The sequence below is a fragment of the Sinocyclocheilus grahami genome, unplaced genomic scaffold (genome assembly GCF_001515645.1).
Source record: "Sinocyclocheilus grahami isolate Dianchi unplaced genomic scaffold, SAMN03320097.WGS_v1.1 scaffold136.1, whole genome shotgun sequence".
Classification (NCBI taxonomy): Eukaryota; Metazoa; Chordata; class Actinopteri; order Cypriniformes; family Cyprinidae; genus Sinocyclocheilus; species Sinocyclocheilus grahami.
This window is the reverse complement of record NW_015505315.1, coordinates 2070477-2093831: the sequence shown is the minus strand read 5'-3', so window position 1 is coordinate 2093831 and position 23355 is coordinate 2070477. Positions and strand designations below refer to the sequence as shown.

Genomic DNA, 23355 nt, shown 5'->3' with positions numbered 1-23355 from the left:
TCTGAGCTCTTCAGGCGGTTCCTTTGACCTCATGATTCTCATTTTCTCTGACATGCACTGTGAGCTGTAAGGTCTTGTATAGACAGGTGTGTGGCTTTCCTAATCAAGTTCAATCAGTATAATCAAACACAGCTGGACTCAACTTAAGGTGTAGAACCATCTCAAGGCTGATCAGAAGAAATGGACAGCCCCTGAGTTAAATATATGAGTGTCACAGCAAAGGGTCTGAATACTTAGGACCATGTGATATTTCAGTTTTTCTTTTTTAATAAATCTGCAAAAATGTCAACAATTCTGTGTTTTTCTGTCAATATGGGGTGCTGTGTGTACATTAATGAGGAAAAAAAAATTAACTTAAATGATTTTAGCAAATGGCTGCAATATAACAAAGAGTGAAAAATTTAAGGGGGTCTGAATACTTTCCGTACCCACTGTATATGCCTTATTGTGAAAGCTTGTGTGTTTATGTATGTATGTGGGTTTGAGTTTGTATAATTTAAGAGGTGCTTGTGTGGCAGGCTGTGGCTTGGAGCTAGAGTTTGGGCAGTAAGGGTACAGTCAGTCCCTGTCTGGAGGCTATGTTAATCCTGTTTTCTTTAAGGAATGAATCAGAGAAAAGAACCCAAGGAAGAACGTGACTTCTCAGAGCTTTAAGCTGGGTTCTGCTCATGCTGAAGCCACCACAGCTGATTTCACACAGATATACCAGGGCACCGTGCTCACCAATAGTGCTGGAAAGCAAGGTTGTACACCATTTTCATTAACATTTTTGAATTTGAATGGAAGTAGCAAACTGTTTCAAATGAAGGAAATTGAATTAAAATAAATGCAATTTAAATACATTTTAGCTAGAAAGGGAAGGTTTGTGAAGATACAATTAGAACTAAAAACGTATTTGAGATCAGCATGAAATTAAAATCCACATTTTCTTTTCTAAATGCATGCTATTGTTCTTACTGTGCATGATTCATTCATACATATGTTTGCTTTTTTGACATCATGATTTCAATGTCATAACTTGATCGTACAGTGAAAATGACAGAAGTAGAATTTTTTTTCCATATTGTGGCATCTGAGTGAAAGTAGTGACGAATGATCGACTTCTCCAACCATTGAATCCACTTAAACCCACCCTTTTACAATCAACTGCAAGCTTGCATTCAGATCTGCCTCCATACAATCAACAACCAACTGACAAAACCAAGTACCCACCCTACATTTTTTTTTCTTTTTCTGTTTCACAAGGATGTATGTAACAATCTGGGGGAAAAAGCACAATCTGTTGCTACTTCCATTATATCACAACTTTAAAGAAATTTAAAAGGTCTTGTGTGCAGGTTTTATATATTATTTCTTTCAAATGTAACTTCCAGTTCAACTAGCTGTGTTGGGTGTGAGCAATTCAAATTCAAACTCAAACTCAAGAACTGAAAGGGAGCTAAATCTTAAAATCTCAGTTGTATCCAACCCTGCTGGAAAGTAGCAAGCATGGGACAAGGAAGTCAGACAGAATAACACACCCACAAACACAAACACACACACACACACACACACACACACACACACACACACACACACAGACACTTACTAGGCAGGGCAGGGCTGTGTGTTGCACAGGTGAGAGCCCACCACAGGTCTGGTCTCAGGGTTGCAGAGTGAAGAGTTGACCTGCGTGTTCTGATCCTGCAAACAAATGGCTTTCGTCGAGACCCGACCTGAGAGATAGTTAGAAAGAGATACAGAGAGATAGTGAGCATAAACACAACTACTTCCTTTGGACATTTGACAGAGATCCATCCCTCTGACCCGGCCTAACATATGTCTTTATCATGCGATAAACTAATGCATCCTCTGAGCAATTTTTGAAAAGGAAAGCTTAGAGCACACTGTCCGTGAATAGTCTTTCTGGGGATTATGAGAGCTCAGGATGAATGGCAGTACTGTAGCGTGGCTTCTGTTGTGGCAAACAAAGCCGGGCCTCTGTCAGTGTGAGAGGCCAGGAGGGGCGGCCCAGAGGTCTGCTCTAAAGAAAAGCATGAATGAAACTGTGTGAGAGCGCAGATAGAGATCTGTGCTCTGGGCATGTCATAGTGCTGTCTGTCTGCCACCAACACTCAGACAACTGACTGTGAATGGAGGAGCCACTACCACAGAGATGAGCCAATGTGATTCGGAGGTCTGGAGGAAGGAGGGGTGCACTTTTGTTTTGTTTTTTACTTTGCTCACAAAGGTGCATTTGATGGACCTGGACAAATACACACATACACTTCCTTCCTCACCAACACACAACCACAGAAACTCTGCTCTCTCACACTTGAGTCAACAAAGTAAACTTTACCGTACATACAGCATCCACTCACCCCCAGCACAAGGCGCCGAGCAGTCAGAGCGCACCACGGACCAGGTGTAGTTGTGCTTCTTCTCCGGATGTGGTAGAGTGTATTCCCATGATATACCAGGATTTTTACCCTGAAGAAGAATCTGTGGAGGAGAAGAGATGGTCATGGGTTAGTAAAATCAATCAAGCAACAGGTTTCTGGTTATCCAAGTATACACTACTGTTCAAAGGTTTGGAGAAACTGATAGAAATGTAATATTTGGATTCTGCAATGATGCATTAAATTCATAAAAAAATAAAAGTCATTTAAAATTTTGCAAAAAATTTCTATTTCAAATAAAGGCCATTCTTCAAACATAAAAGAATGCTTAAAAACACAAACAGTCCATGATGCATTTTCAACATTGATAATAGTTACACATAAGAAATATTTTTGAGCACCAAATCAGCATATTAGAACAATTTCTGAAGGATCATGTGACACTGAAGCCTGGAATAATGATGCTGAAAATGCATCTTTGCCATCACAGGAATAACTTATATTTTAAAATATATACAAATATAAAATGGAGACTTTAAATCATGATAATATTTCACAGTATTACTATTTTTACTTTTATTTTTGATCAAATAAAAGCAGCCACGGTGAACATACTAAACTTCTTTTCAAAAACATAAAAACATTACTAACCCCATACTTTTGAATGCCTCTGTGTTTCAGTGCACACACTAATGAGGCCACTTGTAGTCCGATTAAGATACATACATGCTTTCAGTTGTTTAAAAACTCAAATTATTGTTTTAGTCTGACTGAAATTGAACTGTTAACGTTCATGTGAAGTGACATGTGGCCAAGTATGGTGACCCATACTCGGAATTTATCCCATCCAAACTGCACACACACGCCGTGAACACACACCCAGAGTCACCCGGCAGCCATTTTTGCTGCAGCGCCCGGGGAGCAATTGGGGGTTCAGTGCCTTGCTCAAGGGCACCTCAGTTGTGGTATTAAAGGTGGGAGAGAGCGCTGTACATTTCCCCACCTACAATCCCTGCCGGTACGAGACTCAAACCCGCAACCGTTGGGTTACGAGTCCGACTTTCTAACCATTAGGCCACGACTTGATGACTTCATAGTCCAGCAAGGCAGAATGTGCCAAAGTGTCTGCTGCTGTTTTGTGGCTGTAGCTTCATTGGGACTGAGAGATGACACCACAGTGCTTCTAGTGACCCTGATTTAAAGAGATGCTTGAATTAGACTGTCCATGTGTTTGAACTGAAGCTTGTCAGTTTGGAAAACGGCACAAGTGGACCAAACTGTGGGTTGGGTGAATCTGAATATTTTCATATAGTGGTATACTGTGAGACTTTATTTCCCAGCAAGTTTTACATTGATGCTTATGTTTCAGTAGGCCTGTATGCTACAGTTTTGAAGCTGTTCCTGGAGAAGATATTGTAGTCATTCATGTGAGACTAGACCACAGAGGAAGTTCAGCCAGTTCCTCACTAAATCCGTGCCCAAGGCCACTGAGGACAGCCTGAGGATAACTCTAATGGAGTGGAAATGTTCTCCGACAAGAAGAGGACCTTTGTTTTTACTCAGATTTTGCCACATGGGGATTTTCCTCAGACTATTTGTAATAAAAATGCAATGACACCAAATTCACTGGAACTGGTAAACCACCAAACTATATGTAGAAAGTATAAACAAAGCAGCTAAACAAGGATCGAATTTTAAGGGTCACGGAATAATTGCAGCAATGTTTGCACAAGCCAACAGTAATTGCTGAACTTAAGCAGCGGATTAGGCAGATGCCACCCATCCTCTAATTACTATGGATTTACCCTCAGTTAATGTTTTGAACAGGAAGTGTATGGCGGGCTGCTGCTGATGTGGGAAGATTATCCTTAAATCAGTCGCACTAAACACAATAAAAGAGTCTCAGTGCTCTGTCAGATTATTGGGTTATCTAAAACCATCCAAAATCTTTACTAGCCAAACTTGGGTTCAGTTTAGTGTCATGACTATGTTTGACATTGCAGATGAAGAGGTATGATTTCATGTGAATTCATGTTGCATGTTCAAAGAGATGCAGGTGAATGTTGAGACAGAACCACTAACTGAACATAACTCAAGTAAGTCCAGACCTGTAGAGGAGGAAAGAATCTATCAACAGGAGGAAAGAATCTATCAACAGAACAGCAGAAGACATTGTGCGAATCAAACAAAGGCGGTATTTGAAGGATGGAGAATTTCCAGAGGAAGTAAAACAAGTATATTGAAACAGAGTGGCAAGTTAGCAAACTTTTTAACATACTGTATCTTGGCTCACTCTCCCACTGAGCATCCAGGATGAATCTATTGCCCTGGAAGCAGTCCATGAGACCCTGCACGCTAGCCTGTTCAAAGCTGGTCCAGATTTACAGTTGGCACTCAACACAGAGCAGCTATTCCAGAATCAGGCTCAGGAGGAGGTCTCTGATCCATCTGTGATCCAGCTAGCCATCTGACTATGGATACAACACATGGGGAAACTCTACGTCTTCTGATCCAGTGTCAAGACCCGCAAGAGTCCATTGCACCATGTCTGTGCTCTGATATAGGAAGTCTAGAGTTTCACTCTTAACATATGTAACAAGAATCACAATTTTGAACATCGATTCAACATGCAAAACATCATTCCCCATCCAAATACTATAAAAGCAAGTTTTCTGAGGCTTCCCTGCATCTTCTTTTGTCTTATGTTGCAATGAAAGCTCAATTTCATGAGCTTCTCGCTCTAGACGCCCCCTCTTTATCTTTCACCCTAGTCATTCTGAATAATGATGGAAAATCTGAGGTAATTACTAAACTGTTGAACAGGACTACTAGGACAGGTTCATTATCAAGCACTCTCAGTATAGGGTTACAACACAAAAATCCAACTGTGCCCTGGCTAGAAGCGTAGCAGTTCCTACGGTCAAGACGAAACGTGTGAATGAAAGACTGATGAATGTGAGCACAGATACCACATCTAAATGAATCACTCTGGACTGGTATGACCCTCTTAAGACATGCCACAAGAATGTCAATACTTAAATCCTAAAAAGTGTTTAAATCAGAAGCACGTCAAGTTTGAAGGGAACTGCTCTGTTATGTCTCGTCTAGTGCCTCTCAATCCACATTGCTGAGCTGATTACAAGCTCTGGAACCATGTCAACATTTACATTTACATTTCTCGAAATGCATTTTCCTAAGCATTCAATAAGGGTCTTGAAGCTGATACTTATCAATTTTCCATAGCATGTTAAACTGAGAGAGATTGACCAGCTGCTTCCCTCGAATCGTGACCCCAAGCCTCTCTGATCTATTGAGTTCAATTGCAGAAATCTTAATCTTTTAATCTCTCTCTACCCTCCTCTTTTTTTTGAAATTACAGAGCATACTTAGAGAGATTAATGCCAACTCATCTGCAAATCAGACCTCTGCCGCCACCGCCCACCCTGGGGAAATCGTAATGAAGAGAGGGCATGTGGGCTGAAGAGGAATGCTGCATGCAGGTAAAGCACAGGTTGAGTGCGGTGCAGATCAAAGGCCAGTAAATAAGATCAAAATGAAAGAGTATTAAATGAAGCATGCCTAACTTTTGTACAACTTACACAACACCTAATAGTATCAAGGCCAAATGGATTTTTAACAGCTTGAGGTGTTGGTAACAAAAGAAAATTGGAAGTATGATATAATGGATCTGCATTTGTTTTAACTGGTAAGTGAAGTAATTCAAATATACCATCATGTTAATCTTTCTTAGAGAAATGAAAGAGTATTAAATGAAGCATGCCTAACTTTTGTACAACTTACACAACACCTAATAGTATCAAGGCCAAATTGATTTTTAACAGCTTGAGGTGTTGGTAACAAAAGAAAATTGGAAGTATGATATAATGGATCTGCATTTGTTTTAACTGGTAAGTGAAGTAATTCAAATATACCATCATGTTAATCTTTCTTAGAGTTCAAATGATTCATTCAATCTTTACAGTGACATTTTGATTGGTTACAATACAATTTTGGCAGCATAAATATTGAATTATTTGGTGTTACAGCATTATTCTTAATTTTAACTTAATGTTTTCTAGATTTTGACATAACATAGACATAACATCTACTTGAAATCTTGACTTAATTTCTCTTAAGCTTGAGGTCAAATAAAAAAAATGTATTAAGCTTGACGTTATCACAAGATCTTATTCATTTTCCAGTACCTCAACATATGCAAAGTTGTTTTCCTGAGACATTTTTTTTTTGCCTGGAGATAACAAATCTTACCGTAATATATAAATAATGCTGCATCATGGATAAGCAAATTCTCTTTCCAAGTGCACACGTAACATTACATATCAGCCCACAGAACTACTACAGTCAAACACAATTTCGATAAAAGGCGTAAATGATTCTTCTGAAATCGAAAGAGCTCTCTTATCCACACTTCAGATTTGTGCAGATATATGAAGTGTCCTTACTACGACTTAACCTCAAAGGTCATTTGAACCCATACCATCACCCTTCATGTAAGCGGTGCCCTGCGCTGCCCATTAGCAAGAGCACACAGTGCAGCGAGTTCAAAGCTTAGTGCCATTCACATTGTCACACCGTTTGATCTCGAATCTCTACATACTGAAGATGAAAGTCACAATGACCACGTCGGATCTGGCCTGCAATTAATCCCAAACAGAGGCGTTAGTCTGCCCGTTCGACTCATTTGTGTGCCTTCTCTTCTGTCTCTCTCTCTATCTTTCCCTCATTTGTTTCTCATCTCTCTCACTCACCCACTGTCCCTCAGCCTTGTTTTCATCTGACCGAATGGCCACGGCACTCATGCCAAGACCCTGTCATGGCTAATTCGCTAACAGGTGTCAGGACGGATGGGGATGGGGGTGACTCACTTCAAAGAGCAGGGTCTCATTAGTGGGGCCTGCAGCGTACAAGGTCTCAGGCCGGTTGAAAGAGCGTTGATAGTTGAACGTAGTGCCTGCGAACTGGAACCTGCCAGGCCAGTCCACCGTCCAGTCCCCCGTCAAGTAGTAGGTACCACGTTTCAGACTGCGGACAGCCAGGTAGCTGGTGGAGATCTCCATCTCCTGCACCCTGATGCTCCTCGCTCCAGCGGGAACCATCACAACAGGGTAATATTCTGAAAAGATGGAAAAAAGGGAAAATAGGTTTGCCATGTCTGCTCACTTTTGCAGTTTCTGCATTTTTAAAGGCCAGAGGGAACAGGCATATTTGAGCTGATGCATTATCACCTCTATGCTATGAGGAGCCAGACCTGCAAGAGCTCCTGCTGTGTAAGTGCTCTAAAAATTACATTGCCGTTTTCTGTTAAGTCTGAGGAGAGGAGCTCTAAAGAGATTCTATGATCTCTTATTATACTTTATTAAAGGGCACTAGTTCTCAAACTTTTTTAGTCAAATCAGAATAATCAAATACACCTATATACAGTACCAATTTGTGAAAGATTCAAAACTTTGGGATCAGTAAGATTTTATTAATAACTCTTAATTGAGAAAGGATGCATTAAATTGATCAAAAGTGACCTTAAAGGCATTTATGTTACAAGATTTCTATTTGATCAAAGACAAATGTGCCATGGTTTTCATTAAAATAGTAAACTGTTTTCAACACTGATAAAAATAAGAACCACCCCAGGTGAGAACCACTGCTTTAGGCATTTTTCTATTATTTTATAATGATTTACTCCTGGTTTCTTTCTCTTGAAGCCTGCTATTCTCTTCAAAATATTGATTTGTCAGAGAAGATCAGAAGGTATGAAAGAAACATGCTCTGCGAGAGCCTTACCATTGGCTCTGTGCTGGAGGGTGTACTGGCCACTGTAGAACTTGCAGGTGGAGTTGTCTCCTTTACACACTCCACAGGCATCCAAAGCGGCCTTTGATCCCAACACCTGGTCACAGCCCACCGGCTACACAGGAAAAGTTATTAAAACAAAAAAAATTTAACTGACACACACAGTTTAGCCCACTAGGCCTGATGAATATAACAAAATGCTGATGTCAATCAATTGATGCCCGAAATATGACCATCTCAGAATCATCACCTCCTCACGTACCTTGCATATCCCATCAATGCACACGCCTCCTTTGTAGTCAGAGCAAGACGTCCCATCTTTGACTTTGCTGGACATAGCGAAGAAAAAATCAAAGTCCTCAGCAATGCAGTACAGCTTACAGATGTCCTCTTCTAGATAGGAGATGGATGGGGTCATTAGATCTTATAGCGTCAGAGTGATTTTATGTTAGATCTTCTAAGGCTGTGTACTGGCACCCTCGACATGCTGCTATGAAGTCTCACGCATGAGGACATATGGAGCAATAATCCTGTGAACATTTTTCAGACAAAATGTCAGGTCAAAAGACTTTCATGTAAAATGGAAAACAATTCTTTGAAAAGCATGCAAAAACTCACAAACCCACATTATCAATGATTCCCATACATTACATTTCAGTTTGAAAATAAAATAAAACAAAATTAAATTAAATTAAATTAAATTATTAAATTATAAATTTTTATTAAATTAAAATAAATGTGACTTTATTTTAACCTTTCGTCTGAGAGTCATCAATACATAAAAGACAGAACTTTGCTGTCCGTCATGCATCATTTATTTTTAGCAGACACAATGCAGATGTGTACTACTGTCTAGTGCTAATTACTGGGCATGTTTAAGCTGTGTGTGGTTGGCTGCGAAGCAACTGGAAGGCTCACCATGCTGTAGAGAACATAGCCACAGAACACATGTTGCACTAAAATTTTAAACTCTGTTACAAATGGGCCCATAAAGCTGGAATGCAAGAGAGGCGACTATATCCAACTCTCCTACTGAGAGAAAAATATGGACCTATCAGAGCTGCATCTGCATCCTCACACAAATACAGGCTCATTCAATACAACAACTCAGTATGAACTGTTAGATTTTTTTCTCTCTTTTTTTAGAAACATATTAGATCATAATTATTGTGCTTTTACTTCAAAGGAAAACAAATGATATTGTTACAGACGTACAGGTCTAGCTGAATAGAAAACTAAACAGTAAACCTAACAATAAAAGCTGAATAATGCCCTTAAAAGTAGAGAGGAGGGCAAGCGAAACTTAACAATAGGACACATCAGTGGTTAATCCAATTTGATCTGACTCCAAAATTCCAGTCAAACTGGGGTAAGTGATTCCTAATGTAATGAAGGCCTGCTAGTAAGAGCTGTGCAGGTAAAACCTCACTCCCCTTATCTCAAGAGGCGCGTTAGCGACTGACGCTAGAGACTGAAGTCTTTATCGACTTTGTTAGGGCATCCACCTCCCATACCAGAAATGCTGGTTCGAATCGCACTCAGAGCAAGTGCAGGGAGTAGAACCACTACACTACACTAACACCTGTACTAGCCACTGAAACACACAACCTACTGATTAGAGCATGGAGCTCCATTCACCGCACTGGTCTTTCTCATTAGTTTTCAAAAATCTGACAGGACAGTACCCAATTGTTGCTATCCTTTCCCTTTTTCACTCCCAGTCCGCTAACACATAAGAAAGCATAAATACACATACAGGGTCCTATTCAGGTCCAAACCTGCCTACAGGGTTGATCAGTGCACTGCACTCACAGAACGAGTGGATACATGTTTCCAGTCCAAATCCATGCACAGCTTAGACAACACACATTAGGGGAGATGAATTGCTTGGGTGGAATATATTTGTCCTATGTAACAATCTCAATGCATACTGTCAGAAACTAACGAGAATGATTACTATTTAAAAACACAGCTGTTCTTGCTGACTCAGATAACAGAGGGTATTAAAAACTAAGCAGGTAAAGTCTGAGATGAATGTGTTTTAGAGGTTTGTTGTTAGTTATGTCAGACAAGGTTACATGTAGGCTACCGTTTAAAATTTTGAGGGTCAGTAAGTTTTTTTTTTTTTTCAACAATGATGCACTAAATTGGTGAAAAAGTGACAATACAGGTTTTACACAGGTTTTACACAATTTTACACTGTTAAACAATTTGAAATAAATGCTGTTCTATTCATAAAGGAATCATGAACAAAAATGTGTCACCGTTTCCACAGAAATATTAAGCAACTGGTTTCAACATGGATGATAATAATACGAAATGTTTCTTGATCACCAAATCAGCATATTAGAATGATTTCTGAAGAATTGTGTGACACGTAAGACTGGAGTAATAGCTGCTATTTTAAATGTAATATTTAACAATATTACTGTTTTACTGTATTTTTGATTAAATAAATGCGAAAGAGACTTTTTTAAAAAATGTTTAAAAAATCTTATAAAAGCTGACTGAACTCATATATTTATAATACATTCCTTTTTGAAAAAAAAAGTGTGAGTCTCGCTCGTCCAGTAAATGAAGACGCATGGGGATTTTGAACCCACAGCAGTGGTTTACTGTGCTCTCTTCCAGCTGTTAATGAGACATTTGCTTTTGTTCGTAATGAATGCATTAAGGCCCAAATATCTCCCATACCTTCCACTTTGGTGTATGGCTTCCATTTGTAGTACCATCCCCTGAAGGGTTTGCTGTTGTATTCGGTGCACTGCTGAGCTCTGAAGTCCACTCCATTGGGCTGGCATGGCTTGGTGTTACACAGCTGGTGCAGTCGACTGGGGCCTTGGCAGAACTTGCCGTTGTGCTGTGGGCTTGAGTGAAACAACCAGCAATTAGCACAAGCGAACATGGAAGCAAGGAGAGAGAGCGAGAAGGAGAAGAAACAGATGTGCATCAGCAAGTATTCAACACGCTAGAGGAATGACAGCCATTCGGTATTTTTTGGAAGAGGGGCTGGTGAAATGCATTTCATATGATGTGCATTAGCATCTGCACTAAGGGAATATCTTTGTGTGTTATCGGTGATGTGTCTGACTGAATCACATCCCAACTGACAGCTGTAAAAGATATAAAGTGTTTGGGATTCAGTTCCATTCATGACTTGGACTCGCCTGTGTTTTTAAAAGCTATGATTTTTGAATAATAATCTTCAATGAGAACAAGACAACACACAGCTGTGCTGATGTACTTTACACATTGTGTTATCTGAGTCGACTTGCTTGCAGCCAAATAGGAAACCTGGTTGAAAAATGGTTTGTTTTGGATGGCCAATACCATGTTTTCTTAACTAGTCCACCAACAAGCTGACCTTGATAAACAGTGATTTTCTGGCTTATCTAGCAAAAAAAAAACAACCATCAAACTAACATAAACCAGCTTGGAACAACATGGAAATTCATTCATTCATCTTTGCTTCTCTAAAACCTGTAATGGCCAACTCTTGCAAGCAAGGCTGGATATCATAATAGGTCAGCCCTGAGGCTCTAGACAATGTGTTCAAACCGTCACCCTGTCTTGCTGAGGCAGCTTGAGGCTGGAGAAGAGCGGTAGCCTCCTCCCAATGCCACAGGAATGCCTCCAAGTGCCACATGAAGCAGACAGTCACCATCTTTCCTGAGGGAAAAGCGGTCCAGCAACTCCTGTAACTGAGGCTGTGAGAGCGGAGGCATGCTTGCGGCATGGCTGCATGTTTAAAGTGGAAGACTCTTGGGTACCCTCTTGTAGCCTAACCTCAAAGCAAAGGACTGCGCCATGGGCCTGTCAATGTGTGTGTGTGTGCCTGTGCATGTTCCTTTAGTCTCTGGCCTTTAGCTTTTTATTGCATGTTCACACTTGAGGTTAGGAAACCGCTCACAGAGAGGACAGATGAGCCTTCCACACACTTTGAAAAATCACTCATCATCTTTATTCATGTACAGTGATCAAACAGAGAAAGCATGGGGAAAACACATACAGTGAGATAAATGAATGACTTTTCTTCTGAAAACTGACAACATAGTTGCATTGTCTAGAACAGCCGTTTTCAAACTGTGGGTCTTGACTCTGCAGAGTGGAAATAAGTGGGTCATAGAATGGTGGTGCATTCAGATGAACGCAAACATACAGTGCGACCAGCTGAACAAATGGCTCTAAAGAGCTGATTATTTTAATGAACTGTTTACAAAGAACTAAATTTTTTATCAATTTGAGTAATTGATTCTATCGATTTAACTCATCAAATCCATTAGAGTGCCTACTGGATCGACATGTGACTCGCTTACTGAACAGTAAATTCCAGCATTTTTTAACTTCTGTTTCCGTCCTGTCAAAGTCAATGTGTTTTTGATTAAATGTCTGAAATAAGGTCAGTGGTTAACACAAGCGCATTTAAAAAAAAAAAAATTCAGCACATTTTTACGTTTTATTTTACAAAAATACCTCAGTAATACCCCACTTGTTGTTTAAGCTTTTACGTGTCTTCAAATAAGGTTGTAGCTAACAAGTGGCTAAATAGGACTACAGAGGTTGTCACGCAGAATAGGTAAACTCATCTACTCACTAGTGTGCTTTTACAGCCTCACTGTGTTTATACTCGGCTCCTTGCAAACTATGCTAACTAAAACATTCCAGCTTGTAAATTTTAAGTAAAGATCAAAAGATTGGTTGGAAACTTGCGGGTGACTTTGAAGTTGTGTAACAGTGGAGTAGTTTGTTTATAGCCTATTTTAGTTAATAAAAGTTGTGTTAATTTGTGAAGATTATCTTCACCAAAACATATAAGAATCATAAACTTTTGTAGGTCACAAAGCTTTTTTTTTTTTGCAATAATCCAAAGGTTTTTGTTGAGGGAAGCAGAGTGATGTTAAAGTCCAGGTTGCCCTACAAAAATATATAGGCAAATACTATATATTAAATTACTTTAATAAAAACTTCAATAATCATTTTTTTTTTTTTTTTTTGGGGGGGGGGGGGGGGGGGGGGGTCTCATAAAAGATTACACATTTCTAGGTGCATCCTGGCATGAAAAAGTCTGGAAACCTTTGATCTATGGGCGTGTATAAACATGTTGCATTGGGAAATTATGCCTCACTTTTCAGGAGAAGCCAGAGAGAGCAATGATAGTCTAACAGTGCTGTCAGGCAGCTGTTTGTGCACGTCTGCTTTTGTTTTAGGAGCAGATTTTCAGGCTGATCCTATTAGAGCTTTAGCGACAGTGTACTATGGGCCCATATGGTAGAGCAGTTACAAAAACACACAGAGCACAGAGAGAGAGATTGAAAGAGAAGAGGCAGGGGGGCAAGTGCATGTTTTCTGATTAGACGTTGAAATAACTGTGCCCAAATCAATTTTGTGCTACATGCTAAACTTCACACAAGACTTGTTGGCAAAAGGGAACATTATTCTCTTTTTCTCTTTGTCTACAAGTCTTTGTAGCATCATTTTCCAACTGGGGAATGTTAAATCTCAGAACAGCAGTATAAGTGCAAACTTCAGAGGAAACAGGGTCACCCTGTCTGTCTGCTTGCCTGAATCTCTCCAAAAACTCCACACATAGACCCACATCGTTCTCTACCCCACTCTCTCAATACATCTCCCATCTCTAAGACCTCCTTTTTTAATCAAACTCTCATTATGCCCACACTGTTAGCCATTAGATATCCACTTTAAAGTCAAGCCATTAAAACAGAGCCCTCTACGTATAAATAAACAATACCAAACAATGATGCAATGAAGTTTAATCGTTTGTTTGTTAGGGGCTTTCCGAAGACCTGAGGGTGATTGTACATGCATCCTACTCTTTCAAATTTGCCCTCTGGTAATGGTGCATTAATGCTACCCATAATCTGTTAGTTAACACTGTATCCTGTATGGTAAACAAACTTCAAAAAGGCAATCCCATCAACAACCATCTCCACTACGCTGTTGCCAAGAGATGTATTTCTCAAGCACTCATATCAAAGACACATGAACCTGTAAATCTGGCAGCTGAGTATGGATAAAGTCATGGGAGCACATTTATCAGATCATATTTATTGATAAATGTTGTTTGAGCGAGATGACATCTCATGCCTCTGGCTTCAACAGCTGTCTCCTGAGGACCTTATACTGAAGTGATGAGTATAGGGATTCTCCTTGAACCTCACCGCCACAAACAGAAGACATACCAACACCTATTCTGCTGCAGGTGCTGTCTGAGAGCCGCAAGGGAAGATTGTCCATCAAAATACCTCTTTTGAAACATTTCCGAGTGAAATATTCGGACTTGACTGCAGTGTGAAAAGCAGCGATATTGTCTTATTTTTACTAAACCATTATTGGGGTGACACTGATAGAGAAAATGGAGGCTAATACCTCCCCAAAAATCAGGTTATAGTGGAATTTCTGCCTTAAAGTCAAGCCCAGCTAAGCCTCTCTCTGTGGATCAGCTGCCATTGAACTAATATCAACAAAATCAGGACAAAAAAAGAAAACATTAAATCACTCACACTGAAAACACTTTATTGTCTTGCAATAGAGTGGGAAGTGCCTGCTCTTTTCTAGCAACATGCTTCCAAAAAAGCAATCATATTGCAGCATCTGTCCAAATGTTGTGCATCTATGTAAAGGATCTTTAAATCAACCTAATCTTTAAAGCTACCTAATCACTTTGTATGAGATCACAATGGATAATATAGATCATATGTGCCCAATTTAATGTTTCATATGAACCAAATTTAACAAACACACAATGATTATTTTCCTGGGTATTTCCAGGGCCTTAAGGAAATTCTCCACTTCAACTCATCACTTTGAATAGTTTCTTTCTTGCTTTCTTTCTTTCTTTACTGGAACTGTTCATGTCAGACATGTTGGTCTGGCTGTCTAAGGCATTATAAGCAGAGGCGGACAAAGTACTCAACTCTATTACTTGAGTGAAAGTACAGATACTGTTGGTCAAATATTACTCCATTACAAGTAAAAGTTGTAAAGACAGATTTTTACTTGAGTAAAAGTACAGAAGTACTTGCTTTTAAAAGTACTTAAGTACCAAAAGTAAATTTCCTTTTTTATGTCAATGCACTGTTTTGTTGTTGTACGTAGTACTTACAATACTTCTGAAGCAACTTAGAATACATTACACCTACTGAATACACTGACTAGCTTGTAGTATTCTTTGGAATAAAGAGCTTTTAGAATGTTAAAAACCTATGGGGGGGGAAAAATTAACACCCTATACCCACCCCCACAAAAGCAGGATGGTAGTGATCTCACACAATAATACTCAAGTAAAGTACAGACACACAAAAAGTGTACTTAAGTACAATACTCAAGTAAATGTACTTAGTTACTGTCCGCCTCTGATTATAAGTATTTCCTATTCCAACAGAAATATGTTAAGATGCTCTAGACAGCCAAATGTTGATGAAGCACAATTCCATGTTCCATCAGCTTGACCAAACCACATGTAGAGCCACCTGTGGTCTATAGAAACCCAATCTCAAATAAACCTGCCACCACATACAGAGAGGAAGCACCTGAACCTAAACGCACAAAAACTCAATCTACTATTTGACAGACACTCAAATCTTAAACAATCCTGCTTTATACCATAAATACAATGTAAGTCCCTTTGGATACAAGCATCTGGCAAATGCATACATGTAAATATTTATTTATTGTTTGTTTGTTTTTAAATGACTTTCTATTTATTCTTTCTAGTGCTGGAATGATTATAAGCTGCAATTATCTGAGTACTCTGTAGATATACTCTAAAAGAGTGAACCATGACATACCGAGATACACTTAATCCAAGATTACTCAGTGTGTCAAAGTTCAGGGGTAATCTAGAAGTCGCAGCAGGTCACTTGGTCAGGAAACACATGTGCTTCTACCATTCACAGCTAATCTATCATTCATGGCAGCCTTACGGTGAAAAAGTGCTATTAAATTTTTACTGCAGTGATAGTTTTAATTAGCATAAACAACCGACCAGAGCACAATATTTAACACTAGAACCGCCACGGGGTAAATTTTACCCGTGGCTGTTTTTCAAATGTACAAAACAGATTTAAAATAAAACATTCAAGTCTCCCAGTCATTGACTTTTACTAAAATTATGTAATTTACAATCCAATGTTGTTAAAAATTATTTAGATAAAACCAGATCAAAAAACGGGGCATTTATACCTATAAGCGCCAGCGGGTCACATTTACCCACCTATATATTGCATGTATTTTCCCGCTGTCATTTTCATGCTGCTTATGTTTTAACACTGTACATTTCTAGGCAACGCCTTTCACTCACTGATTTAGCAGTTATCAGTTTCATGAAGAAAGTCAAAATGACTAAAAAAAGGCGATTTATGGAAGGTAGGTATTAGAAACACTAAATGCCATGAGTGATGGGGAGTCTGATGGTAAGTTATGCGTCCTGGGTCGGCTCAGCATCTGACGGCTCATCTGACAGTGATCCAGATATCATATTTACATGTTTTAGCCTCACGTTACTCTAATTGGTCAAACTTTGGTTTAATTATTTAATTTTTGTCTTGCCATATCATTTATTGCTCGCTAATGTGTTGCTATTCTAGTCTGGCCGTTTCCTAAAGAAAAAAAAATCCGATCTATATGATGTTTTGAATAAAACCGTTTTTTGATTACCCAAAGTTTAATGGTGTTGTTCTCTTATTCAAATTATAAATTATATAACTAAACAAATTAATAAATATTTAGGTGAAGCTGTGCGCTTGAATTTTTCGCATCATCGCATCATCCTATGCAGTGTGGTGATTTATTATTGCTCATTATTGTCTATAGGCTATTTTAGTCATTTAAATAGCATGGGTTATTGTGCAGGCTTTTTTTTTTAGCTTAGGCTACAGACAGTTATGGATTAGTGTAGCCTGCATTAAAAAGTCTTGAACATAAAACAACAGGATAAAAATATAGTTGATGACTAGACATAATCATTTCATGACTCTAGACACTTCTTTGTGAAGACAGTGGCATAATACAGTGAATTAATATGTTCTTTAGCCATATAAATACAGTTGTCATGTGCGTGGGTCAAATTTACCCACTGGCGCTTTTAGGTATACAGCGACCTAAAAGCGGTTCTAGTGTTAAATAAGATCATTTTGCAATCAGACGCCATATTTACATGGATTTTCTCTCACATAAACACAAAACTGAATTTAACCCTATTGTTCAAATGCATAATAGATTGTTCACTCAAAAAAAATATATAATAATGTGTCATTATCAGTGTTGGGTGTAAATAGTTACTAAGTAATTAGTTACTGTAATTTAATTACTTTTCCCTTGAAAAAAGGTAAAGTAAGGGATTACTCTTTCTTTTTCTGTAATTTAATTACAGTTACTTCTTATGTAATTGAACTTAATACTGTGTATACATTGTAGAACATTTATATACAATACAGTACAATAGTGGATTTAACATCAAAATTTAAAGTCTAACCTTAAAATGCATGCTTTCTATGTAACCTTCTCACTTTACATACTTTGGTGAGTTAATAAGAATATTGGTAACACTTTAGTGTCCAGTTCTCACTATTAACTAGTTGGTTATTAGCATGAATATTACTGGGATGTTGGCTGTTTATTATGACTTAAAACGCACATATTATGTGCTTATGCCTTATTCTGCAAGACCTTATTCTAAATCCTTAATTCTACCCAATTCCTACCAAATTCTTAAACTTCATTGTCAACAACTACTTTATTAAGTATTAATAAGCAGTAATTAGGAGAGTATATTGAGGCAAAAGTATAGTTAGTTCATAGTAAATATTTAGTTAATAGTGAGAATTGGACCCTAATCTAAAGTGTGACCAGAAGAATTTATGTAGTTATCTATTATTTATTTGAAAGAATTAAAAGAACTGTTACATGTCTATCCTTGTATCATTCATTTACTTTGATATAGGATTTAGAAAGTAATTAGTAATAATTAATTAAATACTTTTTGGAGAGAGTAATTTGTACAGTAATCTAATTACACTATTGAAGATGTAATTAGTAACTAGTAATTAATTACTTTTTAGAGTAACCCAACACTGGTCATTATCTTGGCATGAATGGGTTTCATCTTTGAGTTTTTGGTTACCTGGGGCTGTTGCAGGATCGTTCTCGGTACATGACCCCTCCACCACAAGTGCGTGAACAGTCAGACCACTCGGACCATCCCGACCACTGGCCATGCACTGCTCTAGGACCATGATCACCAAATTTGACACACTGTCCTCTCCGGCACCACTGCATTATGGAAAAGGAAATTAAAGAATCTTGAACACTGATCGGCAATTCTGAATTCGTTTTTTTTTTTTTATCATACTGTGACTTTATATCTTGCAATTACAACCTTATATCTCACAATGTTATTATTATATCTCACAGTCTTGTGATTATGACTATTTCTTGCAATAATTTATATTATTTCACAACTCCAACTTTATATATCTCCATTTTTATAAATAAGTTTGGTTTTAGTTATTGTATTAGTCTTGGCTCATATGTCATAATTATCTCATTGTTTTATTCTCACAGAAATGTGTTTATATTTAAAACAGCCACCAAAATCAGTGTTTGTGTGGTAGACAAGGAGATCCCTGTTGAAAAAACAGTATATGCTGGTTATGTATGTTTTGAAGCATGGCAGCTGGTTTTAGCTGGTTTATGCTGGTCCTGAGCTGGTTATGAGCTGGTCCTGACCAGCTTAAACCAGCTCATGATCAAATAAGGACCAGCTTAAACCAGCTCAAACCAGCTGCCATGCTTCAAAACACTACCTTACCAGCATATGCCTTTTTTTCAACAGAGATAGCAAACTACTATCAGGCAAACTGATTTTTTCCATGTCAAAGAGAAGACACGGTATGAGAGGGAAAGTGAGGAAAAGGAGAAAGTGTTTCTGTGAAGATCTTGGGCCTGCTGGATTGGGATGGGGCCCAGAGTTACACCTGGACAGCAGGACTTGGCCTAGCCAAGCCACACAGTCCCACACATCAGCACCTCTCATCCCCATCAACCAGTGGAAAGCACCAACTGTCCTTATGGAACATTTACACAAAGTAGAGAAAAATACTGCAGGTGTAAATGAAGAAAAGATGGTGAGAGAGACTGGTCAGTTCATGTTCCTCCTTAACGGTGGTTCAGTGTGTTCAGGGTGAACAGATAAGCACTCACTCACCATGTCTGGTCCGCAGATGGTGCCCTCGGCAGCAGGCATGAACTTGGTCTCACACCGGTGTCCTGTTCTGTGGCACCACAATGATTTACACATGTCCTGGTGGGCACGAACACACAGAGAGCACAGTCAAAAACGGGCCTACACCCGCTGGGAACCCTTCAACCTCCCTTGCTTGCACCTCACCACGCCGACCTCTTGTTTCTACAGCAATGGCCAATCAACTTTCCCAACAAATAAAAAAGCCTGTCAAAATCAATCACTGTGCTGCCCAAAAGAAAGACGCTATTATCGTTGCATTTTGTTTCTTCCCACAATACAATGATAATAATGGGTGATGAGGGGTTGGGAGACCGGCCACTGCTGGCCGACGGCCCGATTGCATCTGGCAGACAGTGAGAGAGAGACATGGTTTACAAAAGCTAGCAACACTGGTCTCTGGATCATTGGCTAGCTAACGCCGCTAGCTCCCACGGCTAATTACATCTCAACAACTTTGTGACAAGGACAGGATGGCTTGGGTGGGGGGGATAGAAAACAAAAACATTGGGTTTTATCTGCACAATCGTTCTTAATTAAGATGTACAGCTGCCTTCCATCAAGGTCGATGTTCAAGACTCTTTTCAGAGCACGTACAAGGTCTCCGAAGCGCACAAAGGCAACAGGGATCTCTCAAAGAGGAAGTCCATAGCATGAGAGCTAATCCCACAGATAGACTCTCACAATGTTCATTTCCCAAGCATAACTATTTGCATATCAATGTGTGCGTTAGACGCTAAAGGCTACAGCGGATGCCAAAGGGGGCCCTGTCCATCTTTGTTGAACCTGTGAATGAAGACTTAGAGTAGATTTTGAGGCAATGGGTTTCCTCTCAGTAGATTGTTTTCTTTCCAAAGCTCAGATGTGTGTTTGTGTTGATCATGATGTCTCCACACACAAACATAACAGGTTGAAGCACATTTAAATATCTGAGACTCTAAATGAACTCAATCTCTGTGAATTCTATTGAGGCATTGTTTGAAGTTTCCAACTTGTGTTCCACTGAAATGCTCCAACTATGAAGAGAAGCCTAATAGCATATTTTACACACTATTGGTTACCTTTACGAAGTCCAGGCTGCAAAGTTTAGCTTTCGAGCCAAACTGCCATTTGCACTGTATATCAGCATCATACAGTTGACCTGGAAGCTGCTCGGGGTACTTGTACTGGCCTATCTGCTTGGGCTCGTCCACTAGACACGAAGCCTGAGCTGTACTGTGAACACAAATGCAGGCAAAGAAAGATGAGCACAGAAACAGGCATAAAAAACATACAATATTATACGTATCTCGAATGGGACACCATATTGCATATTTGTAAAAACAAATGTATATATTATATAACCAAACCACATATTATATATAGGAATATATAATATATAGGAAATTAAATATTACAATTAAAATTGTAAAATACATAAATTTCTAAAATGTATTTATATACCACTTTTTGATGATAAGTGAAGTGAAAGTTTACCCTAAAAATCGGTTCAAGTATTGCCGACTACAGGCAGACCATGAGAAAACACCATTATTCCCAGCCAATGTGGGAGACATTATGTTCCCTTCAGTCTTCCGGCAGGGATTCCCCTCTCCGTCATGGATCATTCCAAAACTAGGGCAAAAAAAAGGAGGGAGCAAAAGAGGGAAAGATGGAGATTGTGAGTTTTACCCAGTGAGACTATTAATGTACGACCTCAGGACAAAAACCACTCCCGGAGTCAGGTGGGACATTACCTCTATAACCGAAAGCACTTTCATCCCACAAATCCCTTCAATGATTTCTCTACTCTAATGAATAAGTCACATGATTCACACTCACACATTTAGATGTCTACTTTTATTAACCCTGTAAGAATTAAACGTATTAATGCATCAAAATAAACATATGCGATATAGTCACGAAATTCAGACCTGAGCAGTGTTGGCAAGATGAGCCATGTGTTTATAAATGACCACTCCTCAATAAATGAGTGATTAACGACTGTTGGCCAGTGAAGATTTTGCCCTAAACACTGTGCACATTGGAGGCACGTGTCCATTTCATTTGACCAGAATGTTTGAACTGCTGAGAATAACAAATCCCACAACATGTTATCAGCCTGATGGTTCTCCAGGATAGATTTTGTTCCAGTTTATGTTGAGAATGTGCCAAAGGAACGAAGGACTCGAAATACATCTGTCATAAAAACAAAATCTCAAACATAAACTTCCCCTTATCACAATGGCAACCAGCAAACACAAACAAAATGTTTGCCTGTTGCACAGCATATGGTTTTCCAAATTGAAATAGTGTGGGACCTGAAACCACGAGTTAACGTACTTATGTCCTGACTCGTGGGCGATGGTGAAAGCGAGGCCCAGCCCCGTATCTTCATTAATCGTGCAGCTACGATACTTGCTACACATCCCACTTATTGGAGCGAAACCTGCAGACGGGAAGTCAGAAAGGACAGAAAGATGAAAACATGGGTGGAAGAGGAAGATATATGAGTGACACTGATACAAATTTATTTAAGCATCACTAAACACACCACAATGTTTCAAACCTATAGAACTTGAAACAGGATCCCATTACGCATAAACACACTTTTAGGCTATGTTTCTGACTGCATGGTCTCAGCTTCGGTTTGAGTTTCACATCATAGAGAGGCAATTTAAAAGCAGTGCTTTCCCCTTTGCCATACATTCAAAGTGCATACTTGTGGTTTGGAGCTTTAGAGCTGAATTCATTACATTTGGCTGACGCCTCTATAGCAAAAATTGAAGAAGCTGCCAAATGACTGCAAAGTGGATTTGAGATTTCTTGGATTCATTCAGGTGAAGTTCTCTGCCTGAGGGCAGACTAGGACACACATCACCAACCACAAGCTCTTTCTAACCTTGGCATTGTGTAATTCACCCTCCTGCAACTCAATTAGCCACTGACATCACAACACATGACCCACTTCTGCTATTGGAAGGTGACTATCAAGGGCCTTACCCAAGGTGTCACACGGTTCATTCTTCCAGGAGCAGATGTCCAGCCCCGTCAACAGTATGGCATGGTCGTGCCGCTTGCCGTTTTTACCTATCAGGCCTGATTGCCACTGGCAGAAGCTGTTGAGTGATTGGTCTGCGTGGTGGTTGATAGACAGACCCAGCTGACATCAGTGAAGCCGAGAGAGTTGAAGTGTTCAGAGGGGTGGTGAGAGAAAGAAGACAGAGTAGTGAATGATTAGGCATCTTTCAAGTATGAAAGAAATTAAAAGAAAATCGTCTGGGAAACTTCGAAAATTAGATATGACATTCAATTTACCTTTAATGAGAATAAACTAGCTGTGCAACCAGTGTTTCATGCACTGTTTAGTGCAAAAGCAAAATCAATCATATTTTGGAGTCTGTTGATGTCTGTTAATGCCAAGAAATGTCAACATACAGCTTATTTATCAGCAATTTATGAAGCAAAAAGCTCTTGTGAGCCGTTCTTTAGTGAATCAAAAACATACAGTGTGACCAGTGTGACCCAAACAAATTCATTTTAAATTGACCAAAGATTTACAGCAACCAGTTCATTCTGACTCACTAACAAATGACTCTTATAAGTCAGTTATTTTTAATGAATCAAAAACATACAGCACGACCAGTATAGTCTGATTCCTGAATGAATGACTCTTAAGAGTCAATTTTTTGCAGTGAATCATGAAAAAGCATGCAGTGACTGGTATATTCTGATTCACAAACAAATGACTCTTATGAGTCATTTTTATTGGATTAAAAACATACACTCACACTTGCACTAAACATTGTCATGTACAAGGTAAAGGAAAAAAACACTTTCACTAAGAGTCTGCCTAACAAATTTATAATTCATGCCATGCAGCGATTTTCACTTGTATGTATCAGAGAATTATTACGGCGACAGCTGACG

General features: G+C 39.1%; 1 protein-coding gene across 1 annotated transcript in view; it reads right to left on the bottom strand.

The window, feature by feature from the left end:
- adamts18 (ADAM metallopeptidase with thrombospondin type 1 motif, 18) overlaps positions 1-23298 on the bottom strand; it is a 36521-nt gene extending 13223 nt beyond the window's left edge. Inside the window, exons 1-13 of the mRNA XM_016280054.1 lie at positions 23284-23298; positions 22429-22588; positions 21769-21874; positions 20923-21060; positions 20508-20661; positions 19411-19506; positions 18328-18476; positions 10881-11053; positions 8449-8579; positions 8178-8301; positions 7265-7512; positions 2361-2481; positions 1589-1715 (exon numbers count right to left, since the gene is read on the bottom strand). Of these exons, the coding sequence (XP_016135540.1) occupies positions 1589-1715; positions 2361-2481; positions 7265-7512; positions 8178-8301; positions 8449-8579; positions 10881-11053; positions 18328-18476; positions 19411-19506; positions 20508-20661; positions 20923-21060; positions 21769-21874; positions 22429-22588; positions 23284-23298 (1742 nt within the window). The remainder of the gene's footprint in view (positions 1-1588; positions 1716-2360; positions 2482-7264; positions 7513-8177; positions 8302-8448; positions 8580-10880; positions 11054-18327; positions 18477-19410; positions 19507-20507; positions 20662-20922; positions 21061-21768; positions 21875-22428; positions 22589-23283) is intronic.
- Between the last annotated feature and the right edge of the window lie 57 nt (positions 23299-23355).